This window comes from Cherax quadricarinatus, chromosome 11, assembly GCF_038502225.1.
Source record: "Cherax quadricarinatus isolate ZL_2023a chromosome 11, ASM3850222v1, whole genome shotgun sequence".
Classification (NCBI taxonomy): Eukaryota; Metazoa; Arthropoda; class Malacostraca; order Decapoda; family Parastacidae; genus Cherax; species Cherax quadricarinatus.
The window spans coordinates 44,117,243-44,135,526 of record NC_091302.1 but is presented as its reverse complement, the minus strand read 5'-3'; the positions used below and the strand labels follow the sequence as shown (position 1 = coordinate 44,135,526).

At 38.1% G+C, this 18,284-nt stretch overlaps 1 protein-coding gene across 1 annotated transcript in view; it reads left to right on the top strand.

The window, feature by feature from the left end:
• La (La autoantigen-like) overlaps positions 1 to 17,834 on the top strand; it is a 33,633-nt gene extending 15,799 nt beyond the window's left edge. The window contains exons 5-7 of the mRNA XM_070084045.1: positions 680 to 931; positions 7,509 to 7,730; positions 16,799 to 17,834. Coding sequence (XP_069940146.1) covers positions 680 to 931; positions 7,509 to 7,730; positions 16,799 to 16,960 — 636 coding nt within the window. The 3' untranslated portion in view covers positions 16,961 to 17,834. The remainder of the gene's footprint in view (positions 1 to 679; positions 932 to 7,508; positions 7,731 to 16,798) is intronic.
• Positions 17,835 to 18,284: the final 450 nt, after the last annotated feature.

The window sequence follows — 18,284 nt, the reverse complement described above, 5'->3', positions numbered from 1 at the left end:
ATGCTCTGATCTTCAGAACACTCATGACTTGATCTGGCTTTTTAATTCTCATGACCTGTCTTCTGTATTTCTTTAGCTTTTCCTGCCTTCTGATTTGTTCCTTGCTTGCTGCTACATGCTTTACTAGCATGGACCATTAGGCCCACTGCAGATCTTCTCTTTCCTTTGCAAGCCTCCATCATCTTGAGATATAATGTACCCTGCTACTGTTACTACTACAAACTACTACATACTAGTACAATTAGTATTGCAGCATTATTGCAAGTTTGACTAGTAACAGACAAGCCTGGCCTAAGACTGGACTAAAGAGTAGGAAAACCCTTTCAACTTGTCACAGGCATCACAGGTACTACTAACAAAATAACAGTAACTAACAATAATGATAAGTTAAAAAAAAAATATTTACTACTGTACTGCCATCACTGCCACTTTTCCTATCCCTCTTCCTGGTTTGCCTTTTGGTCTTCCCTTCCTTTTCTTGCTTAGTTGAGACTTGATGATGGTCCAGGATTGACTGAAACTTCGACTAAAGGTTCTTATCTTAATTTCATTTGTGAATTGTTCCAGCCATGGTATTGTAACTTTTATTCTTCAAATTAAACTTATAAGTCGAATTAATTATGGTGCTCTGTTCTCTGTATAACCGTGTTTTGAATTACCTTGTCTGCTTGATTTTCAGATGCGTCATTATTTTGACAAAGAGTCAAAGAAACAGGGTTTCAAAGGATCCGTTCTTGTTGTGTTCCCAACAGTAGAAAAAGCAAAGGAATTTAAAGAACTAGATGATGTAAAGTATAAAAACACATACTTACTTCGCAAGTGGCACGAAGATTATGTAGAAGAAAAGAAAAAGGAGATTGAGGAACGCAAAGCCAGGAAAGAGGCAAGAAAGAAGAAAGAAGAGAAGGAAGATAATGAGAACAAGGAAGAGGTTAGTATAATAGTCTGTCATTTTTGCCCGAAATGTTAACTGGTTTTATCTCATTTAGTACTTGTCTGTCCTCATATTGCTTTTTTTTTTTTTTTTTTTTTTTTTTTTTTTTTTTTTTTTTTTTTTTAACAAGTCGGCTATCTCCCATTGAGGCAGGGTGACCCAAAAAGAAAGAAAATCCCCAAAAACAAAATACTTTCATCATCATTCAACACTTTCACCTCGCACATAATCACTGTTTTTGCAGAGGTGAGCAGAATACAACAGTTTAGAAGCATACACGTATAAAGATACACAACATATCCCTCCAAACTGCCAATATCCCGAACCCCTCCTTTAAAGGGCAGGCATTGTACTTCCCATTTTCAGGTCTCAAGTCCAGCTATATAAAAATAACTGGTTTCTCTGAATCCCTCCATTAAATATTACCCTCCAACAGCTCGTCAAGTCCCAAATACCATTCGTCTCCATTCACTCCTATTGAACACGCTTGCTGGAAGTCCAAGCCCCTCTCCCACAAAACCTCCTTTTCCCCTCCTCCCAACCTTTTTTGAGGATGACCCCTACGCCACCTTCCTTCCCATACTGATTTATACGCTCTCCATGTCATTCTACTTTGATCCATTCTCTCTAAATGACCAAACCACCTCAACAACCCCTCTTCATCCCTCTGACTAATACTTTTATTAACCCCACACCTTCTCCTAATTTCCACACTCCAAATTTTCTGCATAATATTTACACCACACATTGCCCTTAAACAGGACATCTCCACTGCCTCCAACCGTCTCCTCGCTGCTGCATTTACCACCCAAGCTTCACACCCATATGGATAAGAGTGTTGGTACTACTATACTTTCATACATTCCCTTCTTTGCCTCCATAGATAACGTTTTTTAACTCCACATATACCTCAACGCACCACTCACGTTTTTTCCCTCATCAATTCTATGATTAACCTCATCCTTCATAAATCCATCCGCCGACACGTCAACCCCCAAGTATCTGAAAACATTCACTTCTTCCATACTCCTCCTCCCCAATTTGATATCCAATTTTTCTTTATCTAAATCATTTGACACCCTCATCACCTTACTCTTTTCTATGTTCACTTTCAACTTTCTACCTTTACACACATTCCCAAACTCATCCACTAACCTTTGCAATTTTTCTTTAGAATCTCCCATAAACACAGTATCATCAGCAAAAAGTAACTGTGTCAATTCCCATTTTGAATTTGATTCCCCAAAATTTAATCCCACCCCTCTCCCGAACACCCTAGCATTTACTTCCTTTACAACCCCATCTATAAATATATTAAACAACCATGGTGACATTACACATCCCTGTCTAAAACCTACTTTTACCGGGAAGTAGTCTCCCTCTCTTCTACACACCCTAACCTGAGCCTCACTATCCTCATAAAAACTCTTTACAGCATTTAATAACTTAACCACCTATTCCATATACTTGCAACATCTGCCACATTGCTCCTCTATCCACTCTATCATATGCCTTTTCTAAATCCATAAATGCAATAAAAACTTCCCTACCTTTATCTAAATACTGTTCACATATATGCTTCAATGTAAACACTTGATCTACACATCCCCTACGCACTCTGAAACCTCCTTGCTCATCCGCAATCCTACATTCTGTCTTACCTCGAATTCTTTCAATTATAACCCTACCGTACACTTTTCCTGGTATACTCAGTAAACTTATTCCTCTATAATTTTTACAGTCTCTTTTGTCCCCTTTCCCTTTATATAAAGGGACTATACATGCTCTCCGCCAATCCCTAGGTACCTTCCCCTCTTTCATACATTTATTAAACAAAAGTACCAACCACTCCAACACTATATCACCCCCTGCTTTTAACATTTCTCTCATGATAACATCAGTTCCAGCTGCTTTACCCCCTTTCATTTTACGTAATGCCTCACGTACCTCCCCCACACTTACATTCTGCTCTTCTTCACTCCTAAAAGATGGTATACCTCCCTGACCAGTGCATGAAATTACTGCCTCTGTTTCTTCCTTAACATTTAAAAGTTCCTCAAAATATTCTCGCCATCTACCTAATACCTCCATCTCCCCATCTACTAACTCCCCTACTCTGTTTTTAACTGACAAATCCATACTTTCCCTAGGCTTTCTTAGCTTGTTTAACTCACTCCAAAAATTTTTCGTATTTTCATTAAAATTTCTTGACAGTGCCTCTCCCAGTCAATCATCTGCTCTCCTTTTGCACTCTCTCACCACTCTCTTTACCTTTCTTTTACTCTCCATATACTCTGCTATTCGTCGACATTTAAAAGTTCCTCAAAATATTCTCGCCATCTACCCAAAACCTCCATCTCCCCATCTACTAACTCCACTACTCTGTTTTTAAGTGACAAATCCATTCGTCCCTAGGCTTTCTTAACTTGTTTAACTCACTCCAAAATTTTTTCTTATTTTCATTAAAATTTCTTGACAGTGCCTCTCCCAGTCAATCATCTGCTCTCCTTTTGCACTCTCTCACCACACACTTCACCTTTCTTTTACTCTCCATATACTTTACTCTTCTTATAACATGCTTTGTAAAAACCTCTCATAAGCTACCTTTTTCTCTTTTATCACATCCTTTACTTTATCATTCCACCAATCACTCCTCTTTCCTCCTGCACCCACCCTCCTATAACCACAAACTTCTGCCCCACATTCTAATACTGCATTTTTTAAAACTATTCCAACCCTCCCCCCCCCCCTCCCCTCCATTACTCATACTTGCACCAGCTCACCTTTCTGCCAATAGTTGCTTATATCTCACCCGAACTTTCTCCTCTTAGTTTATACACTTCAACCTCCCTCTTACTTGTTGTTGCCATTTTCCTCTTTTACCATCTACCTCTTACTCTAACTGTAGCTACAACTAAATAATGATCTGATATATCAGTTGCCCTTCTATAAACGTGTACATCCTGGAGCCTACCCATCAACCTTTTATCCACCAGTACATAATCTAAGAAACTACTTTCATTACATGCTATATCATACCTTGTATATTTATTTATCCTCTTCTTCATAAAATATGTATTACTTGTTACCAATAATAGCTCAATTAAAGGCTCCCCATTTTCATTTACCCCTGGCACCCCAAATTTACCTACTACTCCCTCCACAACATTTTTACCCACTTAAACATTGAAATTCCCAACCACCAGTACTCTCACACTTGGTTCAAAACTCCCCATGCACTCACTCAACATTTCACAAAATATCTCTTTCCTCCACACTTCTCTCTTCTCCAGGTGCATATACTGCCATATCAATTTTAAAAAATTTAATTTTTTTATCTTTTTCATAGCCATATTCTTAAGTTCTTTGTTTGTTGCACTTTTATGTAACCCTTGTCTCACCTTGTATAATTTTTATTCATCCCATCTCCTAAAATATGGCATTCACCCAAATAACTCAGCTTTTATGAATCCAGTTTGCTTGGCTTGTACTTTTATTCCACTTCTGGAAACTTTTGTTGTCAGTGTTTGTCTGGATAAGCACTTTGCAATACAAGGGCTGACCAGATCCAGTGTTTATTCTGATTGACTATATAGTGTTGTGGTTTAGCAAATAGTAATGCTAGTTTTAGTTGTAATAGTATTACAATTGTACATTCCCTCTTCATATTATATGCTATGCATGATTTTCATTATGGTATTCTTAAATTTCATAGGTAGTAGGTTGGTAGACAGCAACCACCCAGGGAGGTACTACCGTCCTGCCAAGTGAGTGTAAAACGAAAGCCTGTAATTGTTTTACATGATGGTAGGATTGCTGGTGCCCTTTTTTCTGTCTCATGAACATGCAAGATTTCAGATATGTCTTGCTACTTCTACTTACACTTAGGTCACACTACACATACATGTACAAGCACATATATACACACCCCTCTGGGCTTTCTTCTATTTTCTTTCTAGTTCTTATTCTTATTTATTTCCTTTTATCTCCATGGGGAAGTGGAACAGAATTGTTCCTCCATATGCCATGCGTGTTGTAAGAGGTGACTAAAATGCCGGGAGCAAGGGGCTAGTAACCTCTTCTCCTGTATATATTACTAAATGGAAAAGGAGAAACTTTCGTTTTTCCTCTTGGGCCATCCCGCCTCGGTGGGATACGGCCAGTGTGTTGAAAGAAATAAAGATTCTTAAATTTCAACCCAATTTTTCAAACTTGGTAGTATAGAGGGAGTATATAGATAAGAGTATGGTGATGAGAGCATCAAACGAGTTAGGTAAAGAAAAATTGGATATCACATTGGATGGAGGGAGTATGGAAGAAGTGAATGTGTTCAGATATTTGGGAGTAGATTTGTCACCAGATGGGTTTATAAGGACAAGGTTAACCATAAAATTGATGAAAAAGGTGAGTGGTGCATTGAGGTGTCTATGGAGACAAAAAATGTTATCAATAGAAGCACAGGAATAGAGTGGTACCAACACTTATGTGGGTGTGAAGCATGTGTTTTGAATGCTGCAGCGAGGAGGCAGTTGGAGGTAGTGGAGATGTTGTGTCATAGGGCATTGTATGGTGTAAATATTATGCAGAGAATTTGTTGTGTGGAAATTTGGAGGTGTGGAGTTACTAAAAGTATTGGTCATAGGGCTGAAGAGGGGTTGTTGAGGTGGTTTGGTCTTGAGAGAGAATGGAACAAAGTAGAATGACTTGGAGAGTGTATAAATCTGTAGGGAAAGGAAGGCGGGGTAGGGGTTGTCCTCAAAAAGGTTGGAGGGAGGAGATAAAGGTGATTTTTTGGGTGAGGGGTTTGGACTTCCAGCAAGCGTGTGTGAGCATGTTAGATAGTGAATGGAGAAGAATGATTTTTAGGACCTGACGAGCTGTTGGAGTGTCAGCAGGGTAATATTTTGTGAAGGGATTCAGGGAAACCACTTAGCCAGACTTGAGTCCTGGAAATGGGAAGTACAATGCTGCACTTTAAAGGAGTTGTTTGGGATAATGGCAGTTTGGAGGGACGTCTAAACTGTCGTATCTGAGTGCCTCCGCAAAGACAGTGATTATGTATGAATGATGGTGAAAGTGTTGAATGATGAAGGTTTTGTCTTTTTGAGTTTTTTCTTTCTTTTTGGGTCACCCTGGCTCGGTTGAAAACAGCCGACATGATTAAAAACACAAAATACATGCTATGCTTGCTTCAGCTATCTAGATAGAAGTAGAGGTAGCCAGATTATAGTTACTTCCTCTTGGCAGATAACGTCAGTGTGTATTGCATGGTTTATCTGCCTTTCCCATGCACTTCAGTATAGATCTCTGAATGAATACTTTAGAGTGGGGGCATATATCTGGGTTGTTTCAGTCTTCCATATATTGTTGCTGGTAACAAAATTGTTACATGGAAGAAATTCATGTATTGCAGTAGTTACCTATTGGCAGCAATCACAGACATGCCTAGAATGCAACTTGTACCTCTCGTAGTTAAATGGCATATACATAGTACAAGTTCTATTATACAGTACTGTACCTTCAATTCCTTGTTCCTCCTGTTGCTATAGAAGTGTGAGGAGATGCTTGATGGGGCCTTATTGGGCCACAAACTTAGCAAGGAAATTCCATGTGGCAGTGTGATAGCAAATGGACTTTGTCACCTAAAAAGTGACAAAGAATTTTATCTTCCTTTCAGTTCCTTATTTCTCCTGCTTGGTGGCATAACACTGAAGATGATATTAGTGGCCTTACTGATTAATATCCAGAGATATTACACAGCAACTGAGGTGGTGTGGTTGGAGCGAGTAACAAGGAGTGATGCGGCTCCCTATAAACGTGACCATATTAGAAATTCAGGTGGGGGGAGCCGTATAGCAAGTTTTGGTCATAATTTGAAATGTCCGAATTAGCGGAACGCCATAAAGTGAAACACCGTAAAGCGGGGCCCTACTGTACATGATACAGTGGTACCCTGAGTTTCGAACTTTCTTCATTCCAGAAGGCTGTTCAAGTGCCGTTACCAAACAAATTTGTTCCCATAAGGAATAATGTAAATTAGATTAGTCTGTTTTGGACCCCCAAAAATACACTTACAAAAGCACTTACATAATTGATCAAGTTGGGAGCAGTTTGCAACTCGGGGTACCACTGTACTTAGTTACTCTCCTAACCTTCAAGATAATAATCCAGTAAGTGTTTTACTGATTTTTTCTTTTTTCTTGTTATAAATGCATTGAATAATGTTTTATTTTTCCTTAGCAAGAATGGTGGGAGGCTGAGGGTTGGGGGAGCATGTTTGTGGCCCTGAGAATAGATTGAGAAAAATCTACAGAGGGAACTACTTAGATTTGTAGTCATTACTAAATTTTTTTTTTTAATTTATGGCATCAACACCAATCCTTTTCCTGTTATACTTTTTGCTACAATCTGCCACCCAAGTTAAGACAACCTTGTGCATTCTAATTGAAGGACTACTGTACTCAGAAATGAAGTATAATAAGAGTGTGCACAAGTATAATTAGTGGCTTGAACCATGTCCATTCTTAGCAGTAATGCTTACTTTCACTTTCTCATTGATATTTTTATTTTTTAGGAGGCAGCAGAAATTGAGATCCCAAAAGGGACATTCCTCTACTTCTCTGGCTTAAAAGAAGGATCTGAAGCAGCCAGGGAAGACATAAAGGAGTCTTTGGGAGAGTTTGCTGACCAATGTGCATGGATTGATTTTAGTCGTGGCATGACTAAGGGCTATATACGCTTCAAAGAGGAAGATTTCAATAAGCAAGTGATGGAAAAGCTGGAGGGGAAGTTAAAGGTATAGTAAAAGAAAATTAATCATTCAACTTTAATAAATAATTTATTTCACTGAGGAATCATACATAATTGTGCTATTTTGCTGATAATTGTATGTATTAAGTCTTCATTGAATTCTGTACTACAAACTTGGTAAACTTATGCAAATCATTATACCTTTATACAATGTAGTATAATACTTGAAATTGTAAATTCAAACTTTAAATAGTAAATTATTTCATGAAGTGCCAATAAAGAACTTGAGCTTCTACACATATTGGATCAGCTGGACTGTGTGGGCCTGCAGGCTGCTAGCACAAAGAGCCTGGTTAACGAGGCTATCAACAGGGATCCCTTGACCCTTAACCCTTTCAGGGTTTCCGACGTACTAGTATGGCTTACTCACCAGGGTTATTGACGTACTAGTACGCCTAAATTCTAGCGCCTTCAAATCTAACAAGAGAAAGCTGGTAGGCCTACATATGAAAGAATGGGTCTGTGTGGTCAGTGTGCACAGTATAAAAAAAAATCCTGCAGTACACAGTGCTGCAGGATTTTTTGGTTTAAAATAGGTTTTTGGTTTAAAATGGAATTTGCACTGTATTTTCAAATGGTATTTATGGTTGTATTCTAGTTTTCCTGGGCTCGTGTTATAGAATGGAAGACGTATTACAGAAATTGTGATGATTTTGATTGGTTTCACAATGAAAAGTGCCTTGAAATTGAGCTCAAAGTAGCAGAAATGTTCGATTTTTGCCAAAGTTCAAAAGTAAACAAATCATGCCACGTGTCCAATACACGTCAACTGGTGAGTCTAATATTCTTTCACAAGTGCACTGATATTATTTATACCATTTCTACACTAATGCAGTAGTCTGCATAACTGTAAATCTTCTATCTTTTTGTGAGAATAAAAATTCAAAGTGGAAAGCAAAAGAAATGTAAGAAGGGCCTGGGGATGTGACTAATGAACAGAGGAAATGTTATTTTAGTGCCAGGAATGTCTGTCTTGTTTATTCTGGACCCTATTTGGAAATTGGCATCTTTTGAAATTTGTGTGAAATTGGCAAAATTGCTAATTTCTGACCACTTTATTGGATAGTTGAAATTGGTAAATGGGTGGTTTCTTGTACTCATTTGATAGAAAAAATGTAGTTCTAGCAAAACAGTTATGATTTTTGTCCACTAGTGCACTGGAATTGGCAGAAAATAGGGCTCAAAGTGGGCGAAATCGCCGATGCGTAAACATCGTTGAGACCGCTAACTTCACGAGAGCATAATTCCGTAAGTTTTCCGTCAGATTTCATACTTTTGGTGTCATTGTGATGGGGAAAAGATTCTCTCTCTTTTCATAAGAGTTTTTTTTTTTTTTCCAAAAAAAAATTTTGACCCTGAGAACAAGTTTAGGAGAGGGCCTCTCAACCCTGAAAGGGTTACACTGTCCAAATGTAGATCTGCATTTACGTGCGTAGCACTCCGACCTTTATTTTCTCCATTTGAAAGCATGTAAAAAAAAGTAGATGTGCCTTCGGAGCGCTACACACGTGAATGTAGATCTATGTTTGGACGTAATACCTTTCTTTTTCTTCACTAATTTTTGTTTTTTGGCTGGCCTTTCTTCCTCCTCATCATCACTTGACACCTCTGCATCCAGTGGCAAGTATTCATCACCACTATCCAGCAATTCTGGGTCATCTACCTCTGGTTCTGAGTCACTGTCATCCAAAATGCAGACATATTTCGACCTGGTGCTAGTGGGCTCCCCATAAAACAATTTCTCATTGATCTGGAAGGACAATAAAAACCTTCTGTATAGATCCAGACCACTACAGAATTCATATATGCAATAGAAATTTTTTTATAAATATTTATTTTACTAAAATTGTACTATGTCACTTCTCGGGCAGGTACGAAAATTTTCGTACTTCCTTTGTTGCACTTTTTTCAACTGCATGCTACACTCACATTATGCTCCACATGGACTTTATGTATATATCAAAATATGCCTAAACTATTCATGTACGCACTAAACACAACAATCAGTACTTACCGACATTGTAGAAGGTAAGATCCAAGAGTATATTAGTGACACTGGATGGAAAAAACCCACTGTGGGCGACGCCAAGCCACGAGTGTTTATGTTTTGATCTCTCAACCAATGGGAAGGTGGCAAACGCCATCATCACTTAGCTGAAGCGACTCAGGGAAGGCTTGTGATTGGTTAGAATTAAAGAACGGGAATCCAGATGCGTGGCGTGTGTAGGATGTCACGGGTAAAGGTGCACGTGTTTAAGTAGGAAAATTTTCGAACCTGCCCGATAAGGGAAGTGTTTTGATGCTTCTGAGGGGTCTTGATCCGAGGAACTGGACTTGATCTCTCCCTTGTATCAAACTTGAATGCATCTTATTCCCTAGGTGCTGTCTGAACCATATGGTTTTAGCATTTCCCCTAAATAAAAAAAAAGTAGATGTCAACAGGGAAGCCTGGCATCAGGCTGGGTAGTGGGAGTAGAAGAGCACAATAAATTGGTCACAGCTAATATATAAAGGTGTTAAACCTTCATTTAATTTCTAAATTTTCATTTTCATTTTTTTTGTATACTCTTGAAATAAGCTTAAAAGCTTTGATATGAAGCAGTTTGTTTGCAGACTCAGAAGTCCTCTTTAAAATGTGTGTGCATTATGCTGCATTTATGGAAGTGTGTAAATAAAGTTAAGAAGGGAGAAAGTATACTAAGTATGCTGTTGTGATATAATGGATAATTTCTTCTTTATTTAAATTTTCTTAGAAGTATCACTTCGTATGTTTACTGAACAATCTGTGATCTTTGCATTTCACACATTTATTTCGTGCAGTTTCATCACTGAATTTGATATAACTTCATTAAATTTTAATAAATTTATCCTCATTCTTAATGTGTGTGTGTTAAGAGTGGCTACTGTACAGTTTTTTTTTTTTTTTTTTTTCCCCCTTCTCTCTCCAACAAGTTGGCCGTCTCCCACCGAGGCAGGGTGACCCAAAAAGAAAGAAAAAATCCCAAAGAAGAAAATACTTTCATCATTCAACAATTTCATCTCATTCACACATAATCACTGTTTATGCAGAGGTGCCAAGAATACAACAGTTTAGAAGTATATACGTATAAAAATACACAATATATCCCTCCAAACTGCCAATATCTAAAACCCCTTCTTTAGAGTGCAGGCATTGTACTTCCCATTTCCAGGACTCAAGTCCAGTTATATAAAATAACCGGTTTCCCTGAATCCCTTCACTAAATATTACCCTGCTCACACTCCAACAGCTCGTCAGGTCCCAAATACCATTTGTCTCCATTCACTCCTATCTAACACGCTCACACACGCTGGAAGTCCAAACCCCTTGCCCACATCTCCTTGACCCCATCCCTCCCTCCAACCTTTTCGAGGACGACCCCTACCTTGCCTTCTTTTCCCTACAGATTTATACGCTCTCCATGTCATTCTACTTTGATCCATTCTCTCTAAATGACCAAACTACCTCAACAAACCCTCTTCAGCCCTCTGACTAATACTTTTATTAACTAATCACCTTCTCCTAATTTCCACACTCCGAATTTTCTGCATAATATTTACACCACACATTGCCCTTAGACAGGACATCTCCACTGCCTCCAACCGCCTCGTCGCTGCAGCATTTACAACCCAAGCTTCACACCCATATAAGAGTGTTGGTACTACTATACTTTCATACATTCCCTTCTTTGCCTCCATAGATAACATTTTTTGCCTCCACTTGTACCTCAATGCACCACTCATCTTTTCTCCTTCATCAATTTTGATTAACATCATCCTTCATAAATCCATCTGCTGACACATCAACTCCCAAATATCTGAAAACATTCACTTCTTCCATACTCCTCCTCCCCAATTTGATATCCAATTTTCCAATAATTGCCGAGGCAGTTCGTAGCCACCTTGAAAAGCATAAATTAATCAACGAATCTCAGCATGGTTTTACAAAGGGGCGTTCCTGCCTTACGAATTTATTAACTTTTTTCACTAAGGTATTTGAGGAGGTAGATCATGGTAATGAATATGATATTGTGTATATGGACTTCAGTAAGGCTTTTGACAGGGTCCCACATCAGAGACTATTGAGGAAAATTAAAGCACATGGAATAGGAGGAGAAATTTTTTCCTGGATAGAGGCATGGTTGACAAATAGGCAGCAGAGAGTTTGCATAAATGGGGAGAAATCAGAGTGGGGAAGTGTCACGAGCGGTGTTCCACAGGGGTCAGTGTTGGGCCCCCTGCTGTTCACAATCTACATAAACGACATAGATGAGGGCATAAAGAGCGACATCGGCAAGTTTGCCGATGACACCAAAATAGGCCGTCGAATTCATTCTGACGAGGACATTCGAGCACTCCAGGAAGATTTGAATAGACTGATGCAGTGGTCGGAGAAGTGGCAGATGCAGTTTAATATAGACAAATGCAAAGTTCTAAATGTTGGACAGGACAATAATCATGCCACATATAAACTAAATAATGTAGATCTTAATATTACGGATTGCGAAAAAGATTTAGGAGTTCTGGTTAGCAGTAATCTGAAACCAAGACAACAGTGCATAAGTGTTCGCAATAAAGCTAATAGAATCCTTGGCTTCATATCAAGAAGCATAAATAATAGGAGTCCTCAGGTTGTTCTTCAACTCTATACATCCTTGGTTAGGCCTCATTTAGATTATGCTGCACAGTTTTGGTCACCTTATTACAGAATGGATATAAATTCTCTGGAAAATGTACAAAGGAGGATGACAAAGTTGATCCCATGTATCAGAAACCTTCCCTATGAGGATAGACTAAGGGCCCTGAATCTGCACTCTCTAGAAAGACGTAGAATTAGGGGGGATATGATTGAGGTGTATAAATGGAAGACAGGAATAAATAAAGGGGATGTAAATAGTGTGCTGAAAATATCTAGCCTAGACAGGACTCGCAGCAATGGTTTTAAGTTGGAAAAATTCAGATTCAGGAAGGATATAGGAAAGTACTGGTTTGGTAATAGAGTTGTGGATGAGTGGAACAAACTCCCAAGTACCGTTATAGAGGCCAGAACGTTGTGTAGCTTTAAAAATAGGTTGGATAAATACATGAGTGGATGTGGGTGGGTGTGAGTTAGACCTGATAGCTTGTGCTACCAGGTCGGTTGCCGTGTTCCTCCCTTAAGTCAATGTGACCTGACCTGACTAGGTTGGGTGCATTGGCTTAAGCCGGTAGGAGACTTGGACCTGCCTCGCATGGGCCAGTAGGCCTTCTGCAGTGTTCCTTCGTTCTTATGTTCTTATGTTCTTATTTGAAACTCTCATCACCTTAATCTTTTCTATGTTCATTTTCAACTTTTACACACACTCCCAAATTCGTCCACTAACCTTTGCAATTTTTCTTTAGAATCTCCCATAAGCACAGTATCATCAGCAAAAAGTAACTGTGTTACTTCCCATTTTGTATTTAATTCCCCATAATTTAATCCCACCCCTCTCCCGAACACCCTAGCATTTACTTCTTTTACAACCCCATCTATAAATATATTAAACAACCATGGTGACATTACACATCCCTGTCTAAGACCTACTTATACCGGGAAATAGTCTCCCTCTCTTCTACACACCCTGACCTGAGCCTCACTATCCTCATAAAAACTCTACAGCATTTAGTAACTTACCACCTGTTCCATATACTTGCACCATCTGCCACATTGCTTCTCTATCGACTCTATCATATGCCTTTTCTAAATCCATAAATGCAATAAAAACTTCCCTACCTTTATCTAAATACTGATCACATATATGCTTCAATGTAAACACTTGATCTACACATCCCCTACCCACTCTAAAACCTCCTTGCTCATCCGCAATTCTACATTCTGTCTTACCACTAATTCTTTCAATAATAACCCTACCATACACTTTTCCTGGTATACTCAGTAAACTTATTCCTCTATAATTTTTACAATCTCTTTTGTTCCCCTTCCATTTATATAAAGGGACTATACATGCTCTCCGCCAATCCCTAGGTACCTTCCCCTCTTTCATACATTTATTAAACAAAAATACCAACCACTCCAACACTGTCCCTCCCCTGCTTTTAACATTTCTGTCATGATCCCGTCAGTTCCAGCTGCTTTACCCCCTTTCATTCTACATAATGTCTCACGCACCTCCCCCACACTCACATCCTACTCTTTTTTACTCCTAAAAGATGGTATACCTCCCTGGCTAGTGCATGAAAATATCGCCTCCCTTTCTTCGTCGATATTTAAAAGTTCCTCAAAGTATTCTCGCCATCTACCCAAAACCTCCATGTCCCCATCTACTAACTCCCCTACTCTGTTTTTAACTGACAAATCCATTTGTTCCCTAGGCTTTCTTAACTTGTTTAACTCACTTCAAAAATTTTTTTTATTTTCATTAAAATTTCTTGACTACCTCTCTCACTCTATCAACCGCTCTCCTTTTGCACTCTCTCACCACTCTCTTCACTTCTCTTTTACTCTCAATATACTCTGCTCTTCTTATAACACTTCTACTTTGTAAATACCTCTCATAAGCTAACTTTTCCTCTTTTATCACTCCCTTTACTTCATCATTCCACCAATCACTTCTCTTTCCTCCTGTACTCACCCTCCTATAACCACAAACTTCTGCCCCACATTCTAATACTGCATTTTTAAAACTATTCCAACCCTCTTTAAACCACCCCCCCCCCAACTACTCATACCTGCACCAGCCCACCTTTCTGCCAACAGTTGCTTATATTTCACCCGAACTTCCTCCTCCCTTAGTTTATACACTTTCACCTCCCTCTTACTTGTTGTTGCCATTTTCCTCTTATCCCATCTCCCTCTTACTCTAACTGTAGCTACAACTAGATAATGATCCGATATATCAGTTGCCCCTCTTTAAATGTGTACATCCTGGAGCCTCCCCATCAACCTTTTATCCACCATTACATAGTCTAACAAACTACTTTCATTACATGCTACATCATACCTTGTATATTTATTTGTCCTCTTCATAAAATATGTATTATTTATTACCAAACCTCTTTCTACACATAGCTCAATTAAAGGCTCGCCATTTTCATTTACCCCTTGCACCCCAAATTTACCCACTATTCCCTCCACAACATTTTTACCCACTTTAGCATTAAAATCCCCAACCACAAGTACTCTCACACTTGGTTCCAAGCTCCCCACTCATTCACTCAACATTTCCCAAAATCTCTCTTCCCCAGGTGCATATATGCTTAATATAACCCACTTCTCACATCCAACCTTTATTTTACTCCACATAATCCTTGAATTAATATATTTATAGTCCCTCTTTTCCTCCCATAGCTTATCCTTCAACATTATTGCTGCTACTTCTTTAGCTCTAACTCTATTAGAAACCCCTGACCTAATCCCATTTATTCCTCTCCACTGAAACTCACCCACCCCCTTCAGCTTTGTTTCACTTAAAGCCAGGACATCCAGCTTCTTCTCATTCATAACATCCACAATCATCTCTTTCTTATCATTTTCACAACATCCACACACATTCGGACTTCCCACTTTGACAATTTTCTTCTTATTCTTTATAGTAATTATTACAGGAAAAGGGGTTACTAGCCCATTGTTCTCGGCATTCTAGTTGACTTTTACAACACGCATGGCTTACGGAGGAAAGATTCTTATTCCACTTCCCCATGGATATAAAAGGAAAAGTACTTAGAACAAGAATTAAGATATAATCAAAGAAAACTCAGATGAGTGTGTATAAGTAAACGTGTAGTGTGACCTAAGTGTAAGTAGAAGTAGCAAGACGTACCTGTAATCTTGTATATTTATGAGACAGACAAAAGACACCAGCAATCCTACCATCATGTAAAACAATTATAGGCTTTCATTTTACGCTCACTTGGTAGAACGGTAGTACCTCCCTGGGTGGTTGCTCTCTACCAACCTACTACTACTACTATTTTTTTTTTTTTTCAACAAACCGGCCGTATCCCACCAAGGCGGGGTGGCCCAAAAGGAAAAATAAAAGCTTCTCCTTTTACATTTAGTAATATATACAAGAGAAGGGGATACTAGACCCTTGCTCCTGGCATTTTAGTCGCCTCTTACAACACGCATGGCTTACGGAGAAAGAATTCTGTTCCACTTCCGCATGGAGGTAAGAGGAAACAAACAAGAACAAGAACTAGAAAGAAAAAGAAGAAAACCCAGAGGGGTGTGTGTATATATATGCTTGTACATGTATGTGTAGTGTGACCTAAGTGTAAGTAGAAGTAGCAAGACGTACCTGAAATCTTGCATGTGTATGAGACAGAATAAAAAGACACTAGGAATCCTACCATCATGTAAAACAATTACAGGCTTTCGTTTTACACTCGCTTGGCAGGGCGGTAGTACCTTCCTGGGTGGTTGGTGTCTACCAACCTACTACTACTTATGGCAAGTTATTGATTTGCCTTAAAGTTGCTTTTTATTATTACCATATTCCCACCAGTTTGTCACAATAATCCAACTTGTTCAGGAAAATTTAACCTAATGAAGTAAGAGATACTGTTATGTATCCTATATGCAGTACAGTGCAGAGGTAGTAGCTTCAGACTGGAGATGTATCGGATGTGAAAATTTAGATATCCGTGGATGTGGATGTGTATGAGAATGTTTTACTTATTTTGCATATGTGGATATCTGTTTACAGTAAAATGCAGATGTGGATGCAAGAAATTGTGTGGATGTTCCACGGATGCGGATATCCAATACATCTCTACTCCAGACCCAGTATTCTGATGACTTGCACATAGTTTCAGGACTCTGCACTGAAAATGTACAATTCTGTCTTTTTTTCGGGTTCATTTCCATAAAATAAATATAACAAGACATTTTTCATAACTTCCATCCAGTATAGCAACTTGTAACTTTTTGTCATTCTTCTTATCTCATTTTTCTTATTCATCTTTTGTTTTTCGTATTCTCATTGTCATTATTGTGCTGCCACCACATGGAATTCCATGTGTAGCTTCTCTTTATAATTTGAATCGTCTTTTTAGGTTAAGGACATGGATGCAGAATTGCGACTGGTTGATGGAGAAGAGGAGGAAGAACAACTCAAGAAGATGAAGGAAGCTCGATCCAGAGCTCGTAATAATGCTGGAAAGAAGCGAAAATCTGGTAGAGGTGGCCACTTCCCAAACAAAAAACGAAAATGCTAGTGTTGTTTACAATGGATAACTTAGTTAATACATTGTATATTTTTTGTTAAAAATGTTTAATTGTGTAATTCAGAGATTTTGACTGGGTTAATGAACTAGCCTTTAACCCAAAATTGTCTATATTTTAACTAATTTTTTATTCTATTTGTAAATTTAAAAGCTTTTATAGGATGAAAAAAAATGCTTTGTGTTTTTGCCTTTCTGATTATGAGGTCCCAAGCAGTACAGGTCTTGTTCTGACAGAAATGAATAATAGTCTGGAAATGATCATCATGGGAATGTTACAGAACTTCAGAAAATTTCCATTGATTTTTGAAGAATTAGTGTTCAGATTTGATAGTATTATATCATAGCTCAAATAATGTAACCTGTAAGTGGTGATTGAGCAGTTGCAATAGGCTACTAATATGCATGTTTGTATATTAAGACATTGTGAAATATGGGTATTATATCCAGAATTAAGTACATGTAAGATGCAAAACAATAAATTTTTGTTTAGAACCTAAACAAATCTAACAAATTTTTTGCATTATGAATAGACATGTCATAATGGCAGCCAGTGGTTGATACTGTTATGCATGAAGTTGCAAAATACAAAGCCATTTGTTATACATTTGCATGCTAATTCATCACCCTTTTTACTTCTCATTAGGGGCCAAAAATTGAATAAAGTGGTTTTTAGATGTGTATAGATCACTTTTTTTTTCTTATAATGTATAAAGATTTGTCAGACTTAACCACTAGTATGACTTCTATTTAAATACTGTTAATAATATCTTAAATTCTATCAACTTTCATTTTGAATTTAATAGTTTCAGTGAATAATGTTACAATGTGATATTTTTACTTGAAATAATATTAAAAGAAAATTTCATTTTTTTTTCTTTTAAATCCTGATATGGTGCTGGGTGGACTAATTCCATCTAAAAAGTTTCTTCTCCAAATTGTGAGTTAGGGTAATATTTAGTGAAGGGATTCAGGGAAACCGGTTATTTTCATATAGTCGGACTTGAGTCCTGGAAATGGGAAGTACAATGCCTGCACTTTAAAGGAGGGGTTTGGGATATTGGCAGTTTGGAGGGATATGTTGTGTATCTTTATATGTGTATGCTTCTAAACTGTTATATTCTGAGCACCTCTGCAAAAGCAGTGATAATGTGTGAGTGTGGTGAAAGTGTTGAATGATGATGAAAGTATTTTCTTTTTGGGGATTTTCTTTCTTTTTTTGGGTCACCCTGCCTCGGTGGGAGACGACCAACTTGTTGAAAAAAAAAAAAATAATATATATATATATATATATTTTTTCCTAGGTAGTAGGTTGGTA